The 25,063-nt window shown below is 44.0% G+C and overlaps 1 protein-coding gene across 1 annotated transcript in view; it reads right to left on the minus strand.

Annotated features, from left to right (window-relative positions):
- EPB41L1 (erythrocyte membrane protein band 4.1 like 1) overlaps window positions 1-25,063 on the minus strand; it is a 58,338-nt gene that overhangs the window by 29,106 nt on the left and 4,169 nt on the right. Inside the window, exons 2-12 of the mRNA XM_066624690.1 lie at window positions 18,296-18,460; window positions 13,234-13,338; window positions 13,091-13,133; window positions 11,303-11,378; window positions 10,609-10,827; window positions 10,271-10,358; window positions 7,072-7,224; window positions 6,283-6,380; window positions 2,373-2,548; window positions 2,001-2,003; window positions 749-897 (exon numbers count right to left, since the gene is read on the minus strand). Of these exons, the coding sequence (XP_066480787.1) occupies window positions 749-897; window positions 2,001-2,003; window positions 2,373-2,548; window positions 6,283-6,380; window positions 7,072-7,224; window positions 10,271-10,358; window positions 10,609-10,827; window positions 11,303-11,378; window positions 13,091-13,133; window positions 13,234-13,338; window positions 18,296-18,460 (1,275 nt within the window). The remainder of the gene's footprint in view (window positions 1-748; window positions 898-2,000; window positions 2,004-2,372; window positions 2,549-6,282; window positions 6,381-7,071; window positions 7,225-10,270; window positions 10,359-10,608; window positions 10,828-11,302; window positions 11,379-13,090; window positions 13,134-13,233; window positions 13,339-18,295; window positions 18,461-25,063) is intronic.

Below are 25,063 nucleotides of genomic sequence, written 5' to 3' on the forward strand. Positions count from 1 at the left end.
TTTGTGACCTGCCGTGAACCCCAGAAGACTTGCAGGGCTGTGATAACAAGCCATTTTGTTCTGGCACACATGGCAATGGCATTATCATAGAGCACCACAAAGCGAGGAGAAGCCGTCAGTGCTTCAGCTGACAGCAGTCTTGGGAGAAGGCCTCATGAATGGTCCAGCCTGGTGTATTAATGATAATACTATTACTGTCACACAGGCTGAATACTTCCCATGTCACACACTGGCAAGCACCAAAAACACTCCTCCAATTTCTGGCAAAAGTAATTGCATGCACCCCAAGAAAGGACAACTCCCTAGGGTGACTGGCAAACAGAGGACATAGAGACCAAAATCAAAATTAGCCCAAACATAAATGCTGTTGCTATATTTGTGAGCATGCCAAAGGGAATTTTGGGTACGAATTCTGGTGTATAGGTCAAACTATACACCAACCCTTCATGAGAAGACCTCTGACAGTCAGGACAAATCCCTGACTAAAACTATTCCTTATAGAGAGAGAAACAGGGAACAGCCTTCTTTGAACTGGGTGCTGATAGTGGAAACTAGTAATAGTGTTAACTTTACTAATTAGCTTAAAGCAGTAGATTTTAACACCCCCTGGGAGGAAGCTATAATGCAGATATCTCTATCTGCATCAGACAGACCTATCCAGGCAGGTATATAAAGCTATCAGGTGCAGATATGACAGAAGTATCTCTCCAGCTGCTGGTCTTCTACATTGTCATCTTTGATTTCATACCTTCAGCTCCTTTATTTTTGTTGGGGTTGTCACCTCGTCATCCTCAGCCTCAGAGTGTGTCCTTCCACCATACTTGCTACCTTCGTCTCTCTTCTCTGATTCCAACCCTCCATCGTGATTCTCGCTGACTGAAGCTGGGCGGGAGAATTCTGCAGAGGAGAGAGACCCCCCACTGAGTCCAACCAAAAGCAAGGACAGAGCTGTTCTCTCCTGGACAGCCTTACTTACTACAAATAATGGTTCAAAACGTGCTGCCATTTCCCTGAGGCACTTCTCATAGGCTCAGGGAATATTAAAAAAAAATCACCTCTCAAATGTAATTTTAATTTTGATCTTTGTTCTCTAGTACCTAGACCTCTTGGGCTTAATTTTTTTTAACAATGCTAGATTATCTCTATTCAGTGGCATTGGAACCATTTCTCTCTTGCCTGGCACATTGTGCAATAATCAACTTTATGTGCCATTCGACCATTTATGTGAAACTCTACTCCATCAGAACAAGAACTGTTTTGTCAGGAGTGCCATTTTTGGAGAGCAGAGAGAAGGGACCATCAATCCTTTCTCCATGTTTCAGTGGCTATTCCTCAGGAGTGATGTGCTCTAGTCAGCTCGCTGGAACTATTCAGCTATGTACAACCAAATGGTCCTACACTTGGGGCATACATTGCAAAGACACAAATCCTTTTGCATAAAAATAATATACAATGATGCTATCAGTTGCTTTCAAGAGCAGTTCATCAGATACCAGAGCAAGAATATAAGTCTCAGTCATAGTTCCTAAGTCATAGTTTACCATATTGCCCTTATTTGTCTGGTTTGTGTGCACCCACAACTAACTCAATAACTTAGCACCACTGCCACCATATTTTGTGCCCATAGTATGTTTTGTCATTGCATATATATTTGCTTATTTTGTATAATTTGTTCAGCTTCAAGAACGCAGATTTTCAGAAGGTATGAAAGAATTCTCATCCTTAAAAGCAGTGGTTCCCACAAGTTCTACCAAGGGCCACCAATATATTGTCCCTGTTTGGAAGCCACCAGCCAACTTTCTTGATCAGGGTCAAAAACTCTCATTATCCCCTTAAATTGGACTGTCCCAGGTGGGTTGTCCCTATAATCAACTGAAGTGTCCCTGCCCAACTTTTGAAAAAGAAACCTGCTCTAAAGCAGTGTTTCTGAACCAATGGTATGGGTACCACCAGTGATACTTGAGTTGGTGTCTGGTGGTACTCATGGGACCACTGGACACCTGCTGCCCAGCAGTGAAACCAGGAATGTGACACAACAAACGGCGGTAGGAGGCTTGGCTTGGCAGGCAGAGCTCCAAAGCATTATTTTTCACACTCAAAAAACCCTCCCATCCACCCTGAGCCTCTTACCGGTGTTTGTTGCATCGCATAATGTCCTCCTAACCCAGAAGTAACTACTTCCACTGGTAACTACTTCCACTGGTACTTCAAATAGATAGACCGTTTGAAGTGGTATGGCAGAGGACAAACGCTGAGAAACACTGCTCTAGAGAAATAGTAACCTAGCCCTCAGCCTCCCCTCCTTTCAACAAAAGCCTCCCAATGCCCACCAGTGAACCAATCTCCCTCCCCCTCCCCAATTTGGGGCATACCTCCATCGAGGCTGCGAGACATGGTGTACCGTTTGCTGGAGGAGCGCTCAAAGTAGGGGGCGGGACGATCAATCAGGGCGCTGGCCTGGCGTGTTTGTGCCTGTGTTCGCCCACTGTAGCGGAATTTGGAGCCCATTACCAGGAAGCCCTTTGGAGGCGGCTCCGGAGACACTAGCCTATAAAAGAGGGAAAGAGGGCAATAGAGAATAGATCAGTGTGCCATTCAGCAACAGAGTGCAGAGTACCCTGGAAAGCAGGTGAGAATGGTGTCTTGATAAAGCTGCAAGCTGGATCCAGAGATCTGTCAGAAGTATTTGCAATCAATCTGAGAGTGATGAGATATTGGAATGTTACCTTTAAAGTCTAATTTGCTACTAAATCCCTGCTCAAAACCTACCTCTTCTGTGAAGTCTTTGGTCCAATCCCCTAGTCCACATATCATATTGCAAACTAAGCTTAGGTAAGTACACATTAAATAATTGCTTGTTCTCACGCAGACTTTCCGTGCATTCATATCCCTCCCCTTCCTCTTGCCTTCTTCGTCCCTTCAGGGAGAAGGCCTTTTAGAGAGAGAAAGCCTTCAGGAAAGGGACCTGTCTTCTCACTCTAGGTAAAATGCCAAGCACACAAATGGTATAATCACCTCATGTAGGAACTAAGGTTTCTGTGGCCGGAGTTGTCACCTAATGAGAAATTCATTTTCGGGTTTCAAGGACATGTTCACCAAGTCTAGATAGCAACCTGACATTTTGGCCTAAACTCTGTAGAGCAGTGTTTCTCAATGTTTGTCTTCCACTGTACCACTTAACATAGTCCACCTATTTCAAAGTACTAATGGAAGTAATAATAATAAAAAAGTAACTGATAATAACATCATCGCCTGCTACTTCTGGGTTGGGAGGCCAGTTGTAATACGACAAACACCAGTAAGAAGCTCAGGGTGTACTGAAGGGCTTTTCAAATGTGAAAAAGCATGCTTTGGAGCTCCGCCAGCTGAGTTGAGCCTCCTATCTCTGTTTGCTATGTCACGTTTCTGGTCTCGCTGCTGGGTGACAGGTGACCAGGGGTCCCGTGAGTACCACCAGTCACTAACTCAAGTACCACTGGTAGTACCCGTCCCACTGGTTGAGAATCACTGCTGTAGAGAGTTATCAAGGGAATAAGGAAAGGTACAGCTAAACTAACACCTGGAAATCCTGAAACCCGCTAAGAGCAAGATTATGCTCCACTGCATGAAACAAAAAACTAGGGCAAATATCTCTGCCAAAAGCTCAAAAGAACCCTAATTAGGGTTCTTTTGAGCTTTTGGCAGGGATTACGCCAGGTTACTATTGTCGGGTAAAGTCGAGTTACTATCTAGACTTGGTGAACAAGGCCTTGAAACTCAGAAAATGAATTTCTCATTAGATGGTATAATCACCATCACAGGGGTTTCGTTTGTCATACTTTCCAAAACAAATACACCATGGCCTTATGTGCTCCCTGGTGTCACCACTCCAAACATTTGATTCTCACCTTGTCACTAGGTTTCCAGTCATCACTGGTGGCAGTTATTGGTGCAACTATATCTTTAGTTTCACCTTTGCATGTTACATATATAGTGTACACCCTCAACTAGGCTTTGAAGGTTCAAACTAGCCTAATTTTGCAGGTAGTTTTAGCCAGCAAACTCACTCACACATTTCTCAATGATTTCTGAAGATGCTAATCCCTGCAGAACAGGGGGCAAAGGCATAAGTGGAAAAGGAGGAGACAAAGTTCAGGTGCTTTGCTTAAGTCCTCTTCTAATAAATGCTGTTGGTTAAAGTAAGCAGGTATCTTTGAGGAAGTTGCATTTAAATTGTTGTTGTAAAATGTATTCATGGTTAGGCTGCACTGTTGTGCCAACATTGCTGCAAACATGTTATTTTATTTGTGCAAATATAGGGTTGGTATATAAACCCTTGTGGATTTTTTTAAAGGTTTTAAGGGCCCAATCCTATCCAATTTTCCAGTGCCAGTGGAGCTGTGCCAATGAGGCATGTGCTGCAACCTGTGGTAGTGGAACAGTCACAGAGGCCTCCTCAAGGTATGGAAACATTTGTTCCCTTACCTCAAGGCTGCATTGTGGCTGCAATGGGGCTGGAAAGTTGAATAGGATTGGGCTCTGAGGGCCCAATCCTAACCAACTTTCCAGCTCTGGTGCAGTCGCAATGCAGTCCTAAGGTAAGGGAACAAATGCTCCCATACATTGAGGAGGCCTCTGTGATTGTCCCACTACTACAGGTTGCAGCGCATGCCTCATTGGCAGGTGCCTGCTGGCCAAAAGCTGAAATAAGGGAGGGGTTGCCTGGACTTCCCCAGTCTGGTCTCAGCCTCTCGACCAAGCAGGACAGAGCTGATCCCAAGTCCGTCCTGCTTGGTCAAGAGGCTGAGACCAGACTGGGGAAGTCCAGGCAACCCCTCCCTCTCAGGAACTTTGAACTCTGGCCTGCCAATCCTGAGAGGGAGGAGCTACCCATTTGGAGGACTAAGACGGACATGGAGATCCCACTGGAGAATGGTTCTGAATTTTTTAAAACCTTAGTCCACCTGCCCCACTTGACAGATATTCTTGGTCATTAGAGAGCTGAATGAACCAGACCCATGAAGTTCAGCCAGTTGTGGATTCCCACTCTAATTGATCAGAGATTACAGGAAGACATCTGAAGAGACTGATATCTTATGTGTGAGACTGCCAATGATCTGGTGGTTATTGTTTCCCTGATCCAGCCCTAGACTTTGCTTTTCAGTTCTGATCATGCTTCTGTTTTCCATTTCTATCTGATTCTCCCACTAGTGTCTCACCAATTCTAGCTGACTTGATGACTGCCTCTATCTCTTGTCATTGGAGTTTGCAGTCTGTGTGGTTAGGATTAATGGCTCTTGCCAGCTACTGACTAAAGGCTTGAACTTGCAGCTTTGCAAATCCTAGCATAAGCTGAATTCTGACACACTGTCACTTCTCTGCTTTCCTTTGTTATGAGCTAGCGGCATAGACTATCCTTCCTCCCAACATCTTGGGAGGATGAGATCTCTCTCATCTCTTTCCTTCCTCACAGAAAGAGCTGTGGGCTTTGTGGATGTGCTTGATTGCAGAGAGGAATGTGGAAAGAACCATGCAGAAAGCCAGACTTTTTTGCAGTGTGCAGAGGCCTGCCTAATGTAACACTGAAACCCAGAGACAATCGCACAGGATTTTGGTTGTCATTTAAAGAAACAGAGCTAAATGCATCCAGGGATAGGTTGGCAGCTGCTTTTCAGTTACTGTTAGAGGGAAAAAGGATATCATGAAAAATCTACAGGGTGAAGGATCTGGGAGACTGCCTTGATGTATTAAACATTGCTCTGTCAGAATAGAAAATGTCTCATACACAGGCAGAAGTAAAAAACCTATGAAATGTGAGGCCTGGAAGATTAAAAAAAAAAAAAAGATTTTAAGACTTTCATCCTTTCCCTAGAGCTCAGCTGCTTCTGGCAAGTGTCCCATGTACAAGGGACAGAACGAAGGATGAGTAGGGACAACTGCCTGGAAAAAACAGCAGCTTATAGAGTCAATGCTAGCTAGTCTACCAGAATTTATGTTTTACCAGGAATTCATGAGACTATCATGTCATAGCATAGGTCACTTTTGGCTGGGACTCTATTTTATGAGTTGATTAGTCTAGATAACTTAGTCATCCCTGCTCCTAAATTTTTATTCAATTTCTTTAGATTTCCAGTGAGCTATAAGATTTCTTTATCTTCACAACAACCTTGTGAAGGAAGTCAGACAAAGATGGTAAATGAGCCTTGTGGCTGAGGAGAAGTCTAAGCTCCCACACACAAACTTCTCACACATCTGCAGCACTTCACTGTACAGGACAAGACTTCATACGTTTCCTCATCTCACCTGAAGAAGGTGTGGTGCTCAATGCAAACTTTCCAGAGTCTCTTGGCTGAGCGGTGGTTGGGCAGTTTGAAGCCAATGGTACTCTCAAACTGCTCATACTGAAAATGCAGGAAACAAAAACCGTATTATGATCAAGACTGAAATTATTCCCTGTGTCATGAGAAGCACCGTGAGAATACCTCAGGAAGAGAAGCCTGATATACAACAGACCTTTCCAAAAGTGTAAGTCCCCAAATGAATTCACCTGGGGCAACCATGGACATCCAACACAAAGATCCCCTACCCCTCCTCCAAGTTATCTCTTAGTTGCAAAAAGCACCTCAAAAGGAGAGAAGGAGTGATTTCTCACTTTGTGTGAGGTGTTGAAGAAGAAAGAAGTGGTGAGAAAGTCCCTTGCCATCTTTCCTACAGCAAAGCAGAGGACTCCAAGAAGGGCCCAAGCCTGGTCGTGCTTTGCATTGGGATTTGAAGAATGCTGGAGCAGTGAGAATTTTTCTCAATGCAGCTACCTACTCCTTCAAAACCTAGTGAAAAGTGAGATATCATCCGCGTCCCTTCTGGCACAGTCTTCTGGTGCCAGAAGACTCAAGAGAGAGTAGGATTTTATGGCAACCACAAACAATGGTTGGCTAGTAAGCCAAAATAAAATCTGTAGCTGCCTGTCCAACATTATTCAGAGGAAGAATTGATTTTTGATAATATTCAGACTCTTCTTGGGAATTTATCTGTAAGTACAGTGCCTGCTAAGAAAGGAAACATTTTTTGTTTGTTTTAAGAAAAGATGCCTACCTCGCCAGGTCGAATTTTGATGTAGAAGTTACTCCTCTTATATGAAATCTTGAGAATCTTAGGCCAAGCGAAACGATTTATCCTCAGTCTGTCCCTATAGATGAGAAGGCCATTGGCACAAACACCCAGCATGATGTCAATGCCTTCTGAATCCTGACAGAAGTCATGCCAGAAAATATGAGAGAGAGAGAGAGAGAGAGAGAGAGAGAGAGAGATTAGTGCATATGAATGCAATGTCAGGAATATATTTAGAACAAAGTCTCAAATCCTGTTGATTGTCATTTTAAAATTGTCCAAGGGTGTAAAGCAGGAAAGGAGCAAGGATAGGGCAAAACATAAGGGGTATTTATCTGCCTCAGGCTACAAATGCTTGCTTCACATTTCAATGCATTAAAAACTTGACTCTACACCTGGAAGGAAAAAAAAAAGTTGACCACTTGGTCCTTGTGGAATCTTCTTAACTCTGAAGAGATGGGATAGGTATTGATCACAATTATCAAGGGCATTTGCCTTAGAACAAGGATTGTGGATGGCCCATTCTATGCTTTCTAACTTTAGGATTCTAAATGCTTGGAAAAGCAAACTGACACGTATGGATTGGTCTTTATCCCCAACTCATTGCAACAGGCTACAGATTTTTTCAAAGGAGTTAGGACACACAATAATGCTCCAGTAGTCCTTTGCATGTGCTTTGTTGGTGAGAAGGCCAGTGCCACTATGGCCACAAACCTAACCAACTTTTCAGCACTGACATAAGGGCAATGCAACTCATAGGTAAGGGAACAAACATTGCCTTACCTTGAGGAGGCCTCTGTGACTGCCCCCCAACTGCAGGATGCAGCACATGCCCCCCTGGCACAGCTATGCCAGTGCTGGAAAGTTGGTTAGGATTGTGCCCTAAGTAACTACGGCACCACAGCACAGCTTAAAAATGTTTTCACCATGATAGATTCTCATTTAGAGAATACTTAGGACCCAATCCTAACCAACTTTTCAGCACCAATGCAGCTCCAAGGTAAGGGAGCAAATACTCTCTTACCCTGAGGAGGCCTCTGTGACTGCCTCCCAACTGCAGGATGTCGCATCCACCCCACTGGCACAGCTGCATCAGCTTTGGAAAGCTGAATAGGATTGCATCCTTAGAATCAGAACTTATGCCAGTGGGTCCCAAACTGTAATCTATGACTCCCTGGGAGCCATGGAAACCAGTCAGGGGAGCCATGGAATTCTTGTGAAAAACCTGCTGCTCTACACAATGTACAGGACTGAAGGGCATTTGTGGCCAATAGCCCAGTAAGTCAAGGGAGCGGCCAGCTGAAAAAGTTTGAGATTTCCTTATGCCAATCTCATAAAGAAGTCTCCTGTCTCTCTGAAAACGTTTACACCAATGGCACAAGCCTGCCAGTAGCTGTTCCTTACATAATGTGTTACACAGGTGGTTAGGAGGCTCCTGCCATGTATCGTAAACACTGAACACCTGCCCAACATATTACAGAGGACAGTATAGTGCTATTGTATTTGCTGCTAGGAAAGAAGAAGGGGCTAGGAAGAAGAATGGAGGAGAAGGGTGTTCGTGAAGCAGAACAACATGCATCAGGTTCCTATCCTCATCCTCTTCTCTCCCGCTTACTCTCCTCTACCAGAGCCAACGAAATGGCTGGTGCAGATCCAAGGAGACCCATTTGGACAGCAGTAGCTTGTCCCAGGGTAAGGGAATGAAAGTTCCCTTACCTTGAGGAAACCTCTTCGACTGCCCCCTCCACCAGAAGATGCAGTACATGCCCTGCTTGTGTGGCTGCATCAGTGGCAGAAGATTTAGTTAGAATTGCGTTGTAAATATGCCACATAAAACCAAATGCCCCCTCCACCTTCTCCAAGCTTTCACTTTCTCTGTAAATACATCAGAAAGTTCACTAGGGATCATGCTGATGAGATGTTGCTTTCCATTTGCTCTGGCTTTTAAGGGATTAATTGCAACTTGCAAACTGTGGTTAGCAGGTCAAATGGCTAAAGTGTCAAATGGCAGAAACTGCTCAAGCTAGAAAGGACTATAATTATAGTCCTTGTTGCTGCCAGATTATACATTGTTATGAAAGGACAAGGACAACATTTATGAATGTAAAAAAATCAAAGAAGATACACAGGAGAAAAAAGAAACAGGATAAAATGTGTTTTAAAAATAGTCTACTTTGTAAAACAAACAAACAACTTCTAAGAATAGTTTTATCCTGAGAACTACAGTTGCAGAAACTGGGGGGGAGGGGAATCAGCTTTCATGAAATCACTAACTTACACTTATAAAGACAAACTCCACAGTGCGGTTGTAGAGTGCCACAGTGTGGTTGAAAAATACTCAGATCTGAAACACTGACCTACATGTACCAATCTGTATCTATCTGTAAAAACAATAGTTTTTGAAATTCTAATAGCAAAATGCTAGTAATGCCTTATTTTCTTCTCAAGCAAATCTTACAGGAATTTATAAAACCAAACCACTTGTGAATAGTCTGCCTTGAAGGCAAGGTTGCCATGTGATCACTTCGACACACTCAGCTTCCTGTCCAACCCACACTGGAGGGCCTCTTCTTCACCCATTTAAATTCACATCCAAAGACGTAACATGAGAATGTGACAAACAGGTGTTCAGGAATACAGTTAGTTCATAGGTAGCACATAGTTAGAGACACAGGATTGGCTGAGGTTTCCCATCAAGCATAAAACCCAGTCAAACCTAGGTTTGTTGCTGTGAAACTGTGGGCCAGAGTGCTGTCACAAAGCAGACCAAAATACCATGGCATATGTGAGCTATGGTGCAAGCAGGGCTCAAGCTGAAACAAGTGCATAAACATTTCATCACATGTTCAAATGTTGCTCAGATCTCTCAACCACATCCCCAATCAGTTACACTGATTATTAAATCCTTAGTTATCAGGTTGAAAGAGATGAGGAAAATAGCCCCAAATGAAAATGTGTTTGATTTTAGACCTACTGCAACTTGTGAGTTATGAGTATTTTTACTGGCATTTCACAGGAAGAAAACAGCAGAGAAGGACAAGAATATAATACATGAGCTAAAGTAGGTCTCTACAGAATGGCTACACATGTAGCTATAGAAGGGCTACACATGGAGGACTCCAAGCTCAAAGGCTTCTTCCCAGCTGTAATTTCCCAAACCTCTGAGTCTTCAGGTTCAGGATACCTTGGCATGATGCAGGTCAACTCCATACATAGAGAGTTTCTTGGCATTCTCCAGGAAGTGGATTTCCGCCTCACCAGGTGTCATGCCCCTTTGAAGAAGAAAGAGAAATGGCGAAAAGGTAAATAATATGCCCCAATAGATGGTGCGAGAGACTGGTGTGGTGTATCTCTTAACAGAAGTAGGAACGCAGAGGTGCAGGCTGTGTAATAGTATTTGCTCCCTAAATTTATGAGAGAATATTTGCTCTCTAACTTTATGACAGAACAGACTTCCCTTGTCTTGCATCTTCTCCATACAAAATTCATGAGTAACCACTGAGCAGTTGAAGACTCACTCACCGGTACGTCTTATGCAGCTCCATAATGCGCTCTTCCAGTTCCCTGGTCTGGTTTGGGGCAAAGCGAAGCTCACTGACATAGTTGCCTGCATGTTCCTCGGCATCATAATCCCCCAGTTCAGCCTGTACCGCATAGGAACCTAGCAGTGCATGTGTGACAAAGGAACATGGCAAACGACCACTGATGATGTCTGATCGGAGCTGAAGGCATAGGTAGTACCTTGGGCAGAGCGGGAGAGAGGGTGTCAAGCAGTTAAGATGAACAAAAGGAACAAGTGAGTAAGAAAACAAGAGTGTAACCATTTAGTAAGGAATGGTTCCTATGTCCCCCCCTTAATAAGATAAACCAGCACAACTTGTGACCTATGAAGCCAAATGCAGCCACCAGCCATGCACAATGGTCACTTGGTAGCTGGCAGATGTGACACTTCTGGTGCTACCTGGGACTGCAAAAATAGGTGTTTCTCAAAACCTGGTAGGACACAATTCATGGCTGGTGAGTGGCCATCAGCTTGGTGGGTCATAAGTTTTGTAGTCCCGTAATAAGAGACTAAATGAAACCAATCTTCCACTGCTTCTGAGGCTTGTTCAGAGCACATATTGCTTTTTTCTTGCAGTCAAAATAATAATTCAAGGTTCAACAACATAATCTCTTCTTGCAAGGATAATGTGACAATCGGGTCTGCTTTACTCACCTTGTGATGTCCTCTGTGAGTTGGGCAGGGTCTGGTGGGTAAAACTTGACAGTGAAGGCGAAGTTCCATGGGCCACCTAGGCAGAGAACCGAGGGAATGGAAGGAGGAAACAGTATAAACAAATTGACATGTCCAGCTAAGATACACATTTGTTGTGTCTCCCAAACATGCACCCAGCATCTCTGACTGCTGCTTTCCTGGCTTAGATTGTCTCCCGCTCCTGCCCACCAGCTTCTCAGGAAATGATCAATGTGTCTAGAAAAGACAAACCCCTCAGAGTCAGCAGGCATCCCTGCTTGACTGGATGTTCATGCCTGAGGCAAACAATAGGCCGCACTTGCCTGCTAAGACCTATAACACAGGAGAACAGGCTTCACTGCACAGAGACCACAACTTGCTGTTGCCATGGAAACAAGCTCAAGTTTCCCAGAGGGCCTGCTGTTGGGGAAAGACCTCTTTCAGCATCTGTATGAACCACTGCACAGCAAACCCACCCAGATCCTGCTGTTCTATGAGCTAATTTCTATAGAGGGTTTTCTTCTAGAACTGAAAGGATGAAGAAGCTAGTACTATCAGGGCCTAGTCCCTATCAGTGCACTGTGCAGCCGGCTTAAATAAAGCAGAGGACACCACTTCCTTTACCTAATGTCAGTATAAACTGAGACTTCCCAGCACTAAGTCATCTGAAACTATTTCCTGTGGACACCTTTATGCATAATTGTGCATAACATGGCATCAGCTCTCTCCTTGTGGCATGCTTTGGATTGTGGAGGCTGATTTGTGGAACTGGAAAGAAAAAGGTCCTGCCTTTGGGTCAGAAGTTTGGTCATATGAAGTTTGGTGTTTTCCATCTGTTTGATGTACAAAAGGGATTTCAGGATAGGTACCAGCCACTCACACTCCAACTTTGTTGGACCTACAGAAGCATGCTGAGAATAAGCATGCTATTTCCTAAGGGGTTTTCTGTCTGCAGCTCTTCTGAAGAGCAGAAATGATCTCTAAGTGCTAACAGGAGCCGGGGATGGAACAGACTTAGCTGGCTTCACTCCTCAGATTTGCATGAAATGGAAATTTTAAGGGCAGTTAAGTCTGTCTCTGTCAGTTACCATAACAAAAATAACCTCCAGAAACCTGACAGGGGTGGTCCATCTGGTGTACATACAGGCTCATTCATCTGAACAGCTAGTGTATTTCTAAAGCTTTTTCTTTTTTTTTAAATAATCATACAGGATTTGTTTAATCAGGAATGCATTATTATGATTGCTATCCATGTACAAGCATAGCACTCCTTTCACATAAAATGCTTTATAGTCATCTGATTCTTGCCTCCATCACTTTTGGAAGTAGGCTGCAAAAGTCATTATTCCCAGTTTACAATGGGGGGGGGGAGGGAGGGTGTGATGGACAAAGTCACTACACTTTTCATAGACAAGGAATGCTATATGATGCCACTTCTTTTACCCTTCATAGCAGAGCATTGAATATAGGACAATGTGGGAGTCTGGAGAATTGAATAACTCCAGTTAAGGACTTTTGGGATCTTATTCCCCCACTCAGTTTCTACTTTTCTATCTCCCTTTTCCCTACTTCTCTTTGGGAAACCAACCTGTTTGAGTACAACAAATGAGTTTATTACAAATGAGTTACTTACAAATAGTGTCTTATGAAGTAATAAGATATGCCTTTTTGCCTTCCCTAACCGTCACTTATATAGAAAAGGTGGTTACCACAGAAGACCTGTTGGAAAAGACAGCAAGACCCTGAGCACACATGCTTTGGGCTACTCACTGCGAATCTGCTTCTTTATTTCCTTGGAGGGATCCAGCCAGTTCTGAAAAGGTAAGAGCCAGCACATAAGGAGAAGTCCCACTTAAGAGCATCTTGAATGGAGAACGCTCAGGTTGGATCCCCTCAGGGTCAACCAGACATACCTTCTGACTGTCTGAATCACAGAACGTGAGTCCAAAATAATCCTTCTCCAGAAGGTTGAGATGCTCACAGACCATGTCGAAGAGTACCTGACCCCGGGCATGCTTCTGTAGAAGACACAGAGGGAGAATAAAAACCAAGCAATACTGTATAGTCTTCTTTTTCCAAAGCTAATATGATGCTGTGCAATACCAATGTAAAACTGGGACTCCTTTCCTTGATCATGCAACCAAACATAACCTTTCTGACCCTGCACATCCTGCTAAACCCAGAGAATTACAAATAGCTAGATAGGATTAAGAAAACAGGTTGCAAAAGAGCAGAAATGCATGTAGACAGGTACCTATTTCCTTGCACATAAGAGATGTTTGAGGTATGTAGGAGAAGTAAAACTTCCCCTAAACCACTGTAACCATCCCTCCCCCCCCCCCCCGTCAAACCCATCTTTTTCTCCTGTTGCTATGTTCACATTGCCCTTCTCTTTCGGTCCTTATATTTGCCTTGCATCACATTTGGGATCAAACTCATGTTTCTAGAATTTTACAGCTCTCTGCCACTCAACCTATAACCAGATGGCTTCCTTAATCTCATTTTCCTGCTTTCCCTGGTCCTATTGTTGGAATTTGGATGCAGTGTACTGTCCAATCACCTGAGACCATCTACTTGTCCTCTCTGTGGTTCTTGCAGGAGATGTGATCCTCAACCATTTCTTTCCCTCCCCTCCTTCTCATGTTCTTTCTCTCCAGACACCAAAGGAGAAGGATGTGCTCTGCCAGTGGTTCGTGCCCACATGCTCACCCTCACCAGGTTGCCCTACAAAAGAAACAGCTCTAGGGTTTCCTGTTCCTAATGTACCAGGGTGTCTGATCCTAATCAGAGGATACATGTAACCAACTAGGAATTGTAAGTAAAGTATTTGTTTTGAATCCTTAACCAAGCCTCCACTTCTGTTGACAGCAACCAGCTGGGGTGGTGGGACATATCTTTACCATAGGAGGGGGGGCTTTCACTGATTGCTACTTCCCCCTCTCCCAACACATTTGTTCATCTCTTTTCCTTCCTATCTCCTGTTACATGAGCCTATGCTAGTACCCCACTAACACCGCTTGCTAGGTTTAGTTCTTCTGCTCAAGACTAATGTATTTAACAAGAGTTTTTTGTGTAACCCACCCCTGAACCTCTCCTTACTTTACCTGGATCATTTTCTGAAACTCCCATTCCCCTCTGTCCTCCCCTCCTCTGCTCTCACAAAATCATTCCCATCTAGCGTGGATAGTAAATCCGCTTGGCAAGAACTCTCATTTCAGTGCTCTGTGTCTAAATGGTAAGAAGGAGTAGGAGAGTGACACAGATCTTTCTGTGAGTTTGTCAATGGGTAAATATCAGCCATAGTCTTCAGGGAAGGATAACTAATTCCATAAGTCTTTTCAGGTCCCTAAAAAACTCCCCTCTCCTGCTTTGAAATGATCTTCAATTATGTATTCCATTCCATTCTAACTCCCCCCTTTTTTGCCTAAGAGAACTTATGCAGTAAGTAGCAGGCAGTTTCAGAATCTCACAATTAGAGATGTTTCCTAAAGACCTCGACTACAGGAGTGATGAGATCAAAGCAATCAATTGGCTCTCATCCCTTTCACCTTCTCAGCCCTTTATTTCTTTCTATTTAATTAGTCATTCTGATCGACACTTTTCAAGTGGTTCAAAGCAACAGTGATTGAAAGCAATCATAAATCAGCAATGAAATTAATCAATAGAACATGCCACTTAAAACAGAAAAACTAAGTTTATGAAATTGAACACTAATAGCCTGTTTATTTAACACCCTCTTCTAAAAACTATTCACTGAACTTTGGTGAGCCTCTTTGGGGAAGGAGCTCTACAAAAGAGAGTGGTGAATACTGAAATGGCCCTGCTACATACCCCTGCCAAGTTCAAGGCACATAAAGTAGAGCTCCTATTGGAGATCTGATTGGATATGTGAGTTGCTACCTGGAGAGAGGCTCACTAACATATGCATGGCCAAGGCTGTTGAGGGATTCAAAGTTGAAACTAGAACCTTGAATTAGGTCTGGAATTGTGAACAGGACCTAAACTCATGTCTACCAGCAACTCAGTCAGTTCTCAAGAGCTGTTGCACAAAACTCAGTCTACCTCATTAGGCTTAGATTGACCAGCCTTTTATTATCCAACGTGTACCTTTCAGTACATAGGGGCTTTTCAGTGGTGGTGCCTCATTTATAGAATTCCCTTCAAATGGAATTAAGAACAGCTCCTTCTCTGGAGACCTTTTGGTGGGGCCTCAAAACCCTCTTATTCAGGAAGGCTTTTAACTAATACTGGGGGCTGGTGCTTTTAATATATCTATTTTAATAGCTGAGCTCCTGGGTGTTTGTTTTAATTGCTTTCAAGATTTATGTTTTTAATATATATTGAATTGTATTGGTTTTATGTTTTTACATAGTTAGCCACCTTGACTCCCATTCGGTGTGGGAGAAAGGTAAGATGAAAATACTGCAAATAAATATATCAAATTATTAATTAAATTGGAACTGGGTGGGTGGGTGTGTACACATAATTCATGAGGGAGCAAAATGGACTTGATAGCATCAGTTCCTTAGCAAAGTCTGAGACGCTGACCTCTAAGGAGAGACAAGTATTCTCTAGTGATTTACATGGTGGAAAAACCAAATTTGCCCCTACTTTTGACATTTCCAGGCCTAACTTCTTTCTCCAGCTTGGGAATTTGAATTTTACAAGAGTACTTGTGTCCCCACTCTTTCCTTTTATTGTAATACCAGTGGAGAATAAGACTTTGGAAAATGCTTAGTCTTGAACTGTAAGTCTCTTACTAATGTCATGGTTTATACCAGTGATTCCCAAACTGTGAGTCATGGCTTCTTGGGGAGCCACAGAAACCAGACAGGGGAACCATAGAATCCTTGCCCCATACAAGGTATAGGATTGTAACCCTGACAGGGAGCAGCGGCCAATGGCCCAGTATGTCAAGAGAGCCACCAATCAAAAATGCTTGGGAACCACTGGTTTACACTATCACGACCAAAGTCAGTTCCCTCCCTACTTCCATCAGTTTGAGACATAATGATTCAAGGGCTTCCAAATTTCATAACAAATCTTGTCTGAACAGGGAATATAATACGGACAGCTTCCAACATGAGTTGCATCCCAATTTCTCCAGTAGTACAAGGATGCTGCTGCACCTCCACAAACACCTGCCTCTTTCTTTCTCCTCTCATAGGAGTTCAGGGAGTGCCATTTTTACAGACTGCAGCTGCAATCCTACCCACATTTAGGTAAGCCCCATTGACTTTAATGGAATTTGCTTCTGAGTAAATAGATATGCATATGACTGGGCTCTGGGTTGCCACATCTGCAGATGGGCTGGTAGAATTTGAAGAAGCCATTCCAACCGAAAGCTAGGAACATGTGGGCAGTGCCTTTTAAGATGCACTTTCACTTTGCATACGTTATCTGTTTACATCACCCAATTTTGTCCTCCCCCCCCCCCCCCCAAAAAAAATAAAAAATAAAAATCTGGTCATTAGCCCCGGTTACAGTGCTCACTGAAGATTAGGCCAGATTGCTCTCCTAACTCCCTTCCCCCCCCCCCCAAAAAAAAACAGTGTTGTGAGACAGGTTAGGCTGAAAGATGACCCAAAACTACAAACTGAGTTTTCTCTTTTGTTTCTTTTTTAAATAGCTCAGTGGAAATTTGGATCCTGGGTCTTCTCAGTTCTACTTCAACACTCTAAACCAGCCATGTTCAACCACTGTACTGTGGCACGCTGGTGTGCTGTGAATGGGTCTGCAGGTGTGCTGCAGGAGTTTATTAGTAGGGTCATTGGGGGATGTGAGCCCCCCACCAACAATTTTAGAACCTTGTCAATGTGCCTTGAGACGGAAAAGACTGAAAATCACTGCTCTAAACACTACACTGTACTAGCTCACTAACAAGGGGTTTACATGTTTTAAGCCAAGTCTCAAAATAGTATACTAAAAGAGATCATTTTTGGTGCTGTGCTGGAATAAGAGCTGGCATTTTTCTAAGCTGGAGCCGTAATAGTCAAATTTAAGGGTAGAAGCAACATCTCTAAGTGAAGAACAAATGGAGGGATGCTGTGCTGATTGAAAGAGCTGATCTTCCTGCAGGGAAGTGCAGCATTTCCTTGTAAGGGAAAGGAGGAGAATTTATTAAACACTTGATAGGGGAAACAGACTTGGTTTCCACTGTAAACACTGTGGACATGAGGGTCTGCAGCAGTGACAAGGATGCATCTCCCCACCCTCTAAAAGTTTCCCAGGACTGTAGACTAGTCACTCATATAAAGAGCAGGAAGGGGAAAACAGACTTTCCACTGCAGACCTTTTTGCAACCATGAACTGTAGTGCTTTGCATATGTGCTTTCTCTTCATTAATTATTTTCAAGAACTTATGCACCCTCTTTGCTCCATCATTCAAACAAAACAGTGGACTGAGTGCCATTCATCCATAGGGAACAACGATCCTAACCTCCAGATATGTGAGCCATTGCTAAGATCTCTTCCCATTCTGCAGGAAAGAGAAAACACTGACAGAAATAAAGGGATGGGTTTCGCACAAGTGAGGCTCTATAGCAAGGTTTAATGATGGCCTCTTGCTTACATGCTATTAATAATACCCGCCCGCTTGCGGGATCCCAGTCAGGGTAACAGTTACACAAGCTCACTCTCACTTTCTCTCTCTCACATATACGCCTACATTTCAATTTCACCATAATGTATCAATAGCAGGCAGCCCATGCTTGGAAATGCATGAGTCACTTCTGCTTTCCACGTGCTTTTCTACAGGGAGTAAAGTGCATGCACGCACATGTGTCTGCAGCAGGTCAGAAAGCATTAATTAACATATCAATCACAGACGTTGTTTTCAAAAGGTGGGTCTCAGTGGGCATTCTCCCCAGAGGAAGGTGCTCAGTGCCTACAGTACTGTAGTGCAAAACATACAGAAGCTTATCAGTGGATTAAAAAGGTCAGGCCAAAAAAAGTGGAGTATTGTCCCTTGCTTACCTCCACTTCACACTCGTACTCTGAGGCATCAAGCAGAGTCACTCTGCAGATGGCACTCTTGAGCTTCTTGGTGACTTTCTGAGGAGATTTCTGGGTCTTGCTGGGGGTAGTTTTCTCAGAAATCCCATCTGCTTCACTGTAGTCCTTTTCATCCATGTCCACAGCCTGGTGGGGTGGGGAATGAAAATCATGCACTGTTATTCTCATTCACTTTGGAGTCCTTTGCTATATGATTGAAGCACCCTGATTCCACTGGAAAAAAAACAGGAAGTTTGCTCATAATATTTGGGTTGCAGGATGTCCACCCAGTACCTTTCCACTGTTCGGTGCTGCACAGCACAACCACAGTGATATGATATAGGGATATAAAATGTTGTTTGCATGGAGGAAGTGGATAGAATGACAATTTTCTCCCTCTTTCATAACGCTAGAATCTGGGGCCATCCAATGAGTCTGATCAGCTGGAGATTTACAACACACAAAGGACATATTTCTTCACTCAGAGCATTATTAAGGTCGTGATGGCCACTAGCTTAGATGGCTTTCAAAGAAGGTTAGATAACTTCATGGAGGGCAAGTCTATCAATGGCTTCTCAACATACACGTGCTACTTGCAGGTTCAGAGGAAGAATGACTCAGAGAATCAGCTGCTGGGAAGCAACAGTGAGAGCGAGAAAGGGGGGGCAGTGTGCCTACATGTCCCACTTCTGTATTTTCTCAGAGGCATCTAGTTGGCCACTGTGGAATACAAATAATGAACTAGAATCATCTCTGATCTGTTATCCAGAAAAGCTCTTCTTTGTTAAATTTTATGTGTTTCAGGATTTATATTCCACCCGTTCTCCTCCCACAAGAGAGGCACTCAAGGTAGCTTACAATAAAAGCAGACTTAAAAAAGAAAAGAAAAACATACACACACACAATTATGATAGCAGCAGCAGAATCAACAAACAAGTGCATCCCCACAACAACAACAAAATACTCATGAGGAATCATAAACAACTCAAACAAAGATGGTGCTGATCTAACTTCCTGTGTGAGAGAGTTTCACAATGTGGATGCCACCACAGAGAAGGTCCTTTCATGTCTGATGGATTTCTGTTGGCAGCAGAATTTTCAAAAGAGCCCTCTCAGATTATCTCAAGGGACACAAAGGCTAATTAAGTGTACCTTCAGATACTTTTGTCCTAAGCTTTAGGTTTAGGGTCCTTACAGGATAAAATCAGCATCTGGAATTGTACTTGGCAACACACCGCCAATCAGTGAAGATGGCAAAGCACAGGTGTGTTGTGGTTTCCATGTCTTGTGCTAGTAAGTAATTGAGCAGCAGCATCCTGTACAAGCTGTAGTTTCTGGGTAGTCTTCAAGGACAGCCTCATGGAGGGCACTTTACTGTAACATAAGTGAGATGTAACCACTACATAGTCAGTGATCACAGTCAGATGATTATCATAGTCAGATCTGATTAGCTAAAAAATTATGCAGCTGGTGTACTAGTCTAAACTGGGCAGAAGACCGCAGCACACAGCCAACACCTGAGCATCCAGATGCAATGTGGGGTCCAGAAATACTTCCAATCTGCAAACCTGCTCTTTCAAAGCGAGTGCTACCCTTTCCAGAATAGGCTGATAACCTGTAACTCAGATTGCAGTATCATTTACTGGAATCTACCCTCTAGGAAAGACTGGAGACATTGTAAAAGAGTGTCCCCAAATCCATCCCAACCAGAAGGATACAATGGTCGATGGTATAAAATGCCTCCAAAAGGTCTAGCTGAACCAACAGGGACACACACCTTTTGTCCAGTTACTAGCACACATTTTCAACTAGGGTGACTATGACCAGTTCCGTATTGGCCCACAGCCAGAGCCCCAGCCAGAAGTTGGACTAAAATAGGTCCAGATAATCAGTGTCATTCAGAAATTCCTAGAGATGGGCCACCACTATTCATTTGAGCACTGTGTCCCAAAATGGGAAGTTAGAGAGGGGCCAGTAATTCTCCAGTGTGATGGGATCAGGGAAGGACTCTTCAGGAGGATGGACCACCATCATTTTAAAACAAGCAGGCATCATGCCCTTTCCCACATGTTCTTATAAGTGCAGCTAGCATTGCCCCAACAAACTGACAATTCTTCCTCTACGCCAGCACCTCCACATTTCTTAGGAGAAGCAAGACATGCAGATCACATAGTCTGTGCTGGTCTCTGTGGGCCATATAGATTTTCCGACTAATCTGGCCTGAATTACCTAGCCTATGTGTAGGCTCATGATTTAATGTGCTGAAATAGCACACTGAGGCCTCTAAAACAAGAGTATTTGGGATGTGTCCCAAGACTGGAGGTGACTTGCATCCAAAACCTCAACATTAATCCTTTGTAAATTGAGCATTCATGCCCTCATTCTTTTCCTTTGTTCCCCTTCTTTTTATGATCCTCTGTCTTTTCCTCTATCTTTTATATTCAAAGCCTATGGGCAGAGCCTGTCTTTTGCTACTGTATATATGATACTTTAATTGGAAGATGCTTTATAAATACAATTTATTACAAATTAGTATTAATTATTATAATAATAGTAATATTATTACTAGAAACTGGAGTCAGAAACCCTACACAACATTTCCAGTGCTTAGCAAAACAGGGTTTTTGTGCCCTATAGCACTGCTAGATGGCAAAAAGAAAAAAAAACAACAGGAAAAACCAGGAAAAGCATGAAAAATAATACATGCAAATATTCTGGATTTGCATCACATGCACAGGCCACATAATTTAACTACTCCTAGCAGAGCATCTTCCCATCTCTCTCCCACTCCATCTTCCCACCCCGTTCTGAGTATACATTGCCTAATATCACATATCTCTTGTCATGGTTTTATGCTGCTGCTCAGCTGTCTTAAAAATATATATCTCCACAGAAAAGGAAAAAAAAATCAGAGAGCAATAGCTGAAGTCCCAGCTGGCCACAATAATTTCCTAAGGGCAAATTGGTTCTTGTTAGGACAGCATCAGAGCACTGTAAAATGCCAGTGACTCGACACTCCCAAGATGACTGCTGTCCTGCCTCTGGGTGGAAAGGCAAAGCATCAATCAAAACAAGGTTGCAGCCCACATACTATTTAGAAAGCTGGTCCGCATTGGTGATATATCCCATTCTGGGCTGGCTTGAGGCAATTTGACCAGTTTGACCAAACTGGGCCTTGCACGTGGAGGGGCCCCACACTGGCAGCAAGCAGAGTACACACAACCACAGCCAGCACCATGCTCCATAGCTGACACTCAGGTATGGAATCTTCCATGCTGAAGCATCGGGAAGAGAGTGCAGAGCAGAGCATTGCTGATGAATGGCCCTCCTTCCTTGGGTCTGATTGACTTGAAATCCCCCCGCCCCCCCCAAAAAAGCAGTAAGCAGTGACACTGCTACTGGGTACCTCACCACTGCCACTCACCCTGGCAAGGGGGGGGTCCCCATGGGGACACTCACAAAAATAACTAGGGGACATTCACTAAAATTGGGAAAGTTAGAACAGACAAAAGAAAATATTTCTTTACTCAGCGTGTGGTTGGTCTGTAGAACTCCTTGCCACAAGATGTGGTGATAGCATCTGGCCTAGATGGCTTTAAAAGGGGATTGGATAAATTTCTGGAGGAAAAGTCCATTGCGGGTTACAAGCCATGATGTGTATGTGCAGCCTCCTGATTTTAGAAATGGGCTACGTCAGATGCGAGGGAGGGCACCAGGATGCAGGTCTCTTGTTATCTGGTGTGCTCCCTGGGGCATTTGCTGGGCCGCTTCGAGATACAGGAAGCTGGACTAGATGAGCCTGTGGCCTGATCCAGCAGGGCTGTTCTTATGTTCTTACTTACATTTTGCATTGGGCCCTGCAGCTCCTAAAGGCGGGCCTGATTCCATTGGACATCAATCTGGCACTTGGTAATAAGATCAGAGCAGGATCCTCTTGTAGTTACAACACTTTTCATTAATAAAGGCATGCTTGACATGGAACAGGGGAAAGTGGTTGGCAGAGAACTTATTTTAGCCATGCAAAACTACCCTTTTGCTTGGAGACAGTGGCTTGTGCACTGCTAACACATTATTCTTTCTGGATAGTGCTCATTGCATTTCACAACCCAAAACAACATTCACTCATCCAAACCCCCATACAATGCTGCTGGCAAAATGACCTCTCTAAATCAATGGACAGACAAACCGTGAACTATACATAAATGGACAGAGGCACCATACATAATAAAATTTATGTGGTCCTCTCCTAATGTGACACTGTTAATGACCTACTAATGCACAGCCATGATGGCCTCCAGACAAATCCTTTGAGACGGTGTGGACGGTTTTCTAACTTACAGTCCAAGATTACATTTGCCAGCGCATAGTTTGCCTTTGGTCTCCATCCTGGGCCCACAACTCTCTTCTGTGCTAGATTGCAAGGAACTGAAATGTTTGTTATATGTCAGAGACCTATCACTTCTGGACAGGAGGGGCAACTGAATCATGAGACACAGTACAGCAGAGCATCTCATGTTTTCACCCTGATTCAGGGGCCAGGCAAGGCTCATTCTGCTTCTCATCTTGCAGGTGTCTCTCCCATCAGGAAGTAAGAGGTCACCCCACAGAGCTCTGCAATGAGGAACAGCACTCTGAGATAACCTCTCACTTCACAAAGAGGACTGCCTGCCAGCCTGAAAGCAGCACATGCATCGCTTGTGCGCTCCTTTTAACCAAGACAAAACAGCTAATATTATAATGCAGTTGTACAAATCTATGGTAAGGCCACACCTGGAGTATTGTGTCCAGTTCTGGTCGCCACATCTCAAAAAGGATATAGTGGAAATGGAAAAGGTGCAAAAGAGAGCGACTAAGATGATTACTGGGCTGGGGCACCTTCCTTATGAGGAAAGGCTATGGCGTTTGGGCCTTTACAGCCTAGAAAAGAGACGCCTGAGGGGGGACATGATTGAGACATACAAAATTATGCAGGGGATGGACAGAGTGGATAGAGAGATGCTCTTTACACTCTCACATAACACCAGAACCAGGGGACATCCACTCAAATTGAGTGTTGGGCGGGTTAGGACAGACAAAAGAAAATATTTCTTTACTCGGCGTGTGGTTGGTCTGTGGAACTCCTTGCCACAGGACTTGGTGATGGCATCTGGCCTGGATACCTTTAAAAGGGGATTGGACAAGTTTCTGGAGGACAAATCCATTACAGGTTACAAGTCATGATGTATATGTGCAACCTCCTGATTTTAGAAATGGGCTATGTCAGAATACCAGATGCAAGGGAGGGAACCAGGATGCAGGTCTCTTGTTATCTGGTGTGTTCCCTGGGGCATTTGGTGGGCCGCTGCGAGATACAGGAAGCTGGACTAGATGGGCCTATGGCCTATCCAGTGGGTATGTTCTTAAGACAGCATGGTCACTGGCACTGAGTCTGTTAATGGCACAGACAGACAGAGAAGAAATTGCATACCACTTTCAAGTCAGGAAACACCCTTCTGCCATAGAGAACTCTGTGCCAACTATTCAGTGCCCAGTGGGAAAGGAACCTGGAAGGTAAGAAATCAACATACAAACCTCCTTGTCCCATTTCTTATCATACAGCAGGACTTCTCAAACTGGGGCATCGCGATGCCCCAGCCTGAGGGCCCTGGACTCTGCCCCCGTAAGGGGCGGGGCAGGGGGAAAGCAGTGATGCAATCCCCAGGATCGTGTTGCTAAGGGGGTTGCAGGGACTGGCATGTACTTACCAGTCCCTGCTGCAGCCTCCTGGGGGTGCAGGGAGCCCTGTGCGACCCTCTGCATGGCTCCCCAAGCGTCAGAAAGTGAATGCGGAGCGATCGCACTCCACTTCCGGTTTGGAATCGATCAATCGATCAGGGTGCAATCACTCCACTTTCACTTTCTAAGACTTGAGGAGACCTGCAGAAGGTCGCATAGGGCTCCCTGCACCCCAGGAGGCTGCAGCACGGATTGGTAAGTACATGCCAGTCCCTGCATGCCCCACAGTGACGTAATCCTCCCCCTGCCCCTGCAAGAACTTAGAGCAGCTCAAACTCGTCCTGAGAATTTGAGAACTGCTGTCATATGGGTGTTCTTCAATTTCTTGAGCCTCTGGTAGTAGACTCTCTCAGACCAAGTTGCTGGGGGTAGGAGCAATAACGCCATAGCTGGCTTTAAGGAATTTGCTCAGTGGAATCCAGCTCTCAAGTTCAAGAACTTGGCCATTCTTGATTTGAACAATACCTGAGAGCACCCTGCTTCACATCCTGTGAAGACAGGGCAAGCTCTCTAGTGTGGCTGTTATCCAGCTCCTGGATAACAAGTGGACTGCGCAAATTTTGCAAGCCAATCAAGTCATTGTTATGTATCTTGTCAAACAGAAAGTGCTCTCAGATGGCCCAGAACCAGTTTAGATAATTTCTGTGCATAGCAGATGGAGCTAACTTTTGGCAGATGACACAGCATCTGAAAGTATCAAAGATCTCTTCGTTTTTCTGCCACTCAGCCCACAGAGTTTTTTAGCCATTAGCTTTTTCCTCCATTACGTATTTGCTTGTCTTAAGCTTGTCCTTTGGTCTTCCCCCACGCTAAGGGCCTGGCTTGAACTGACTACTTTGCCCTTACAGAAAGGACCCAGCATCTCATAGCTACTCTACTTATATGACTATTCTGATCACCATAACCAATTCATTAACATGCTGGTTGTCTATTTTTCTCCACATTTTCTCCACATTTTGTACTCTGTACTTTGTA

Source organism: Tiliqua scincoides, chromosome 4 (assembly GCF_035046505.1).
Source record: "Tiliqua scincoides isolate rTilSci1 chromosome 4, rTilSci1.hap2, whole genome shotgun sequence".
Classification (NCBI taxonomy): Eukaryota; Metazoa; Chordata; class Lepidosauria; order Squamata; family Scincidae; genus Tiliqua; species Tiliqua scincoides.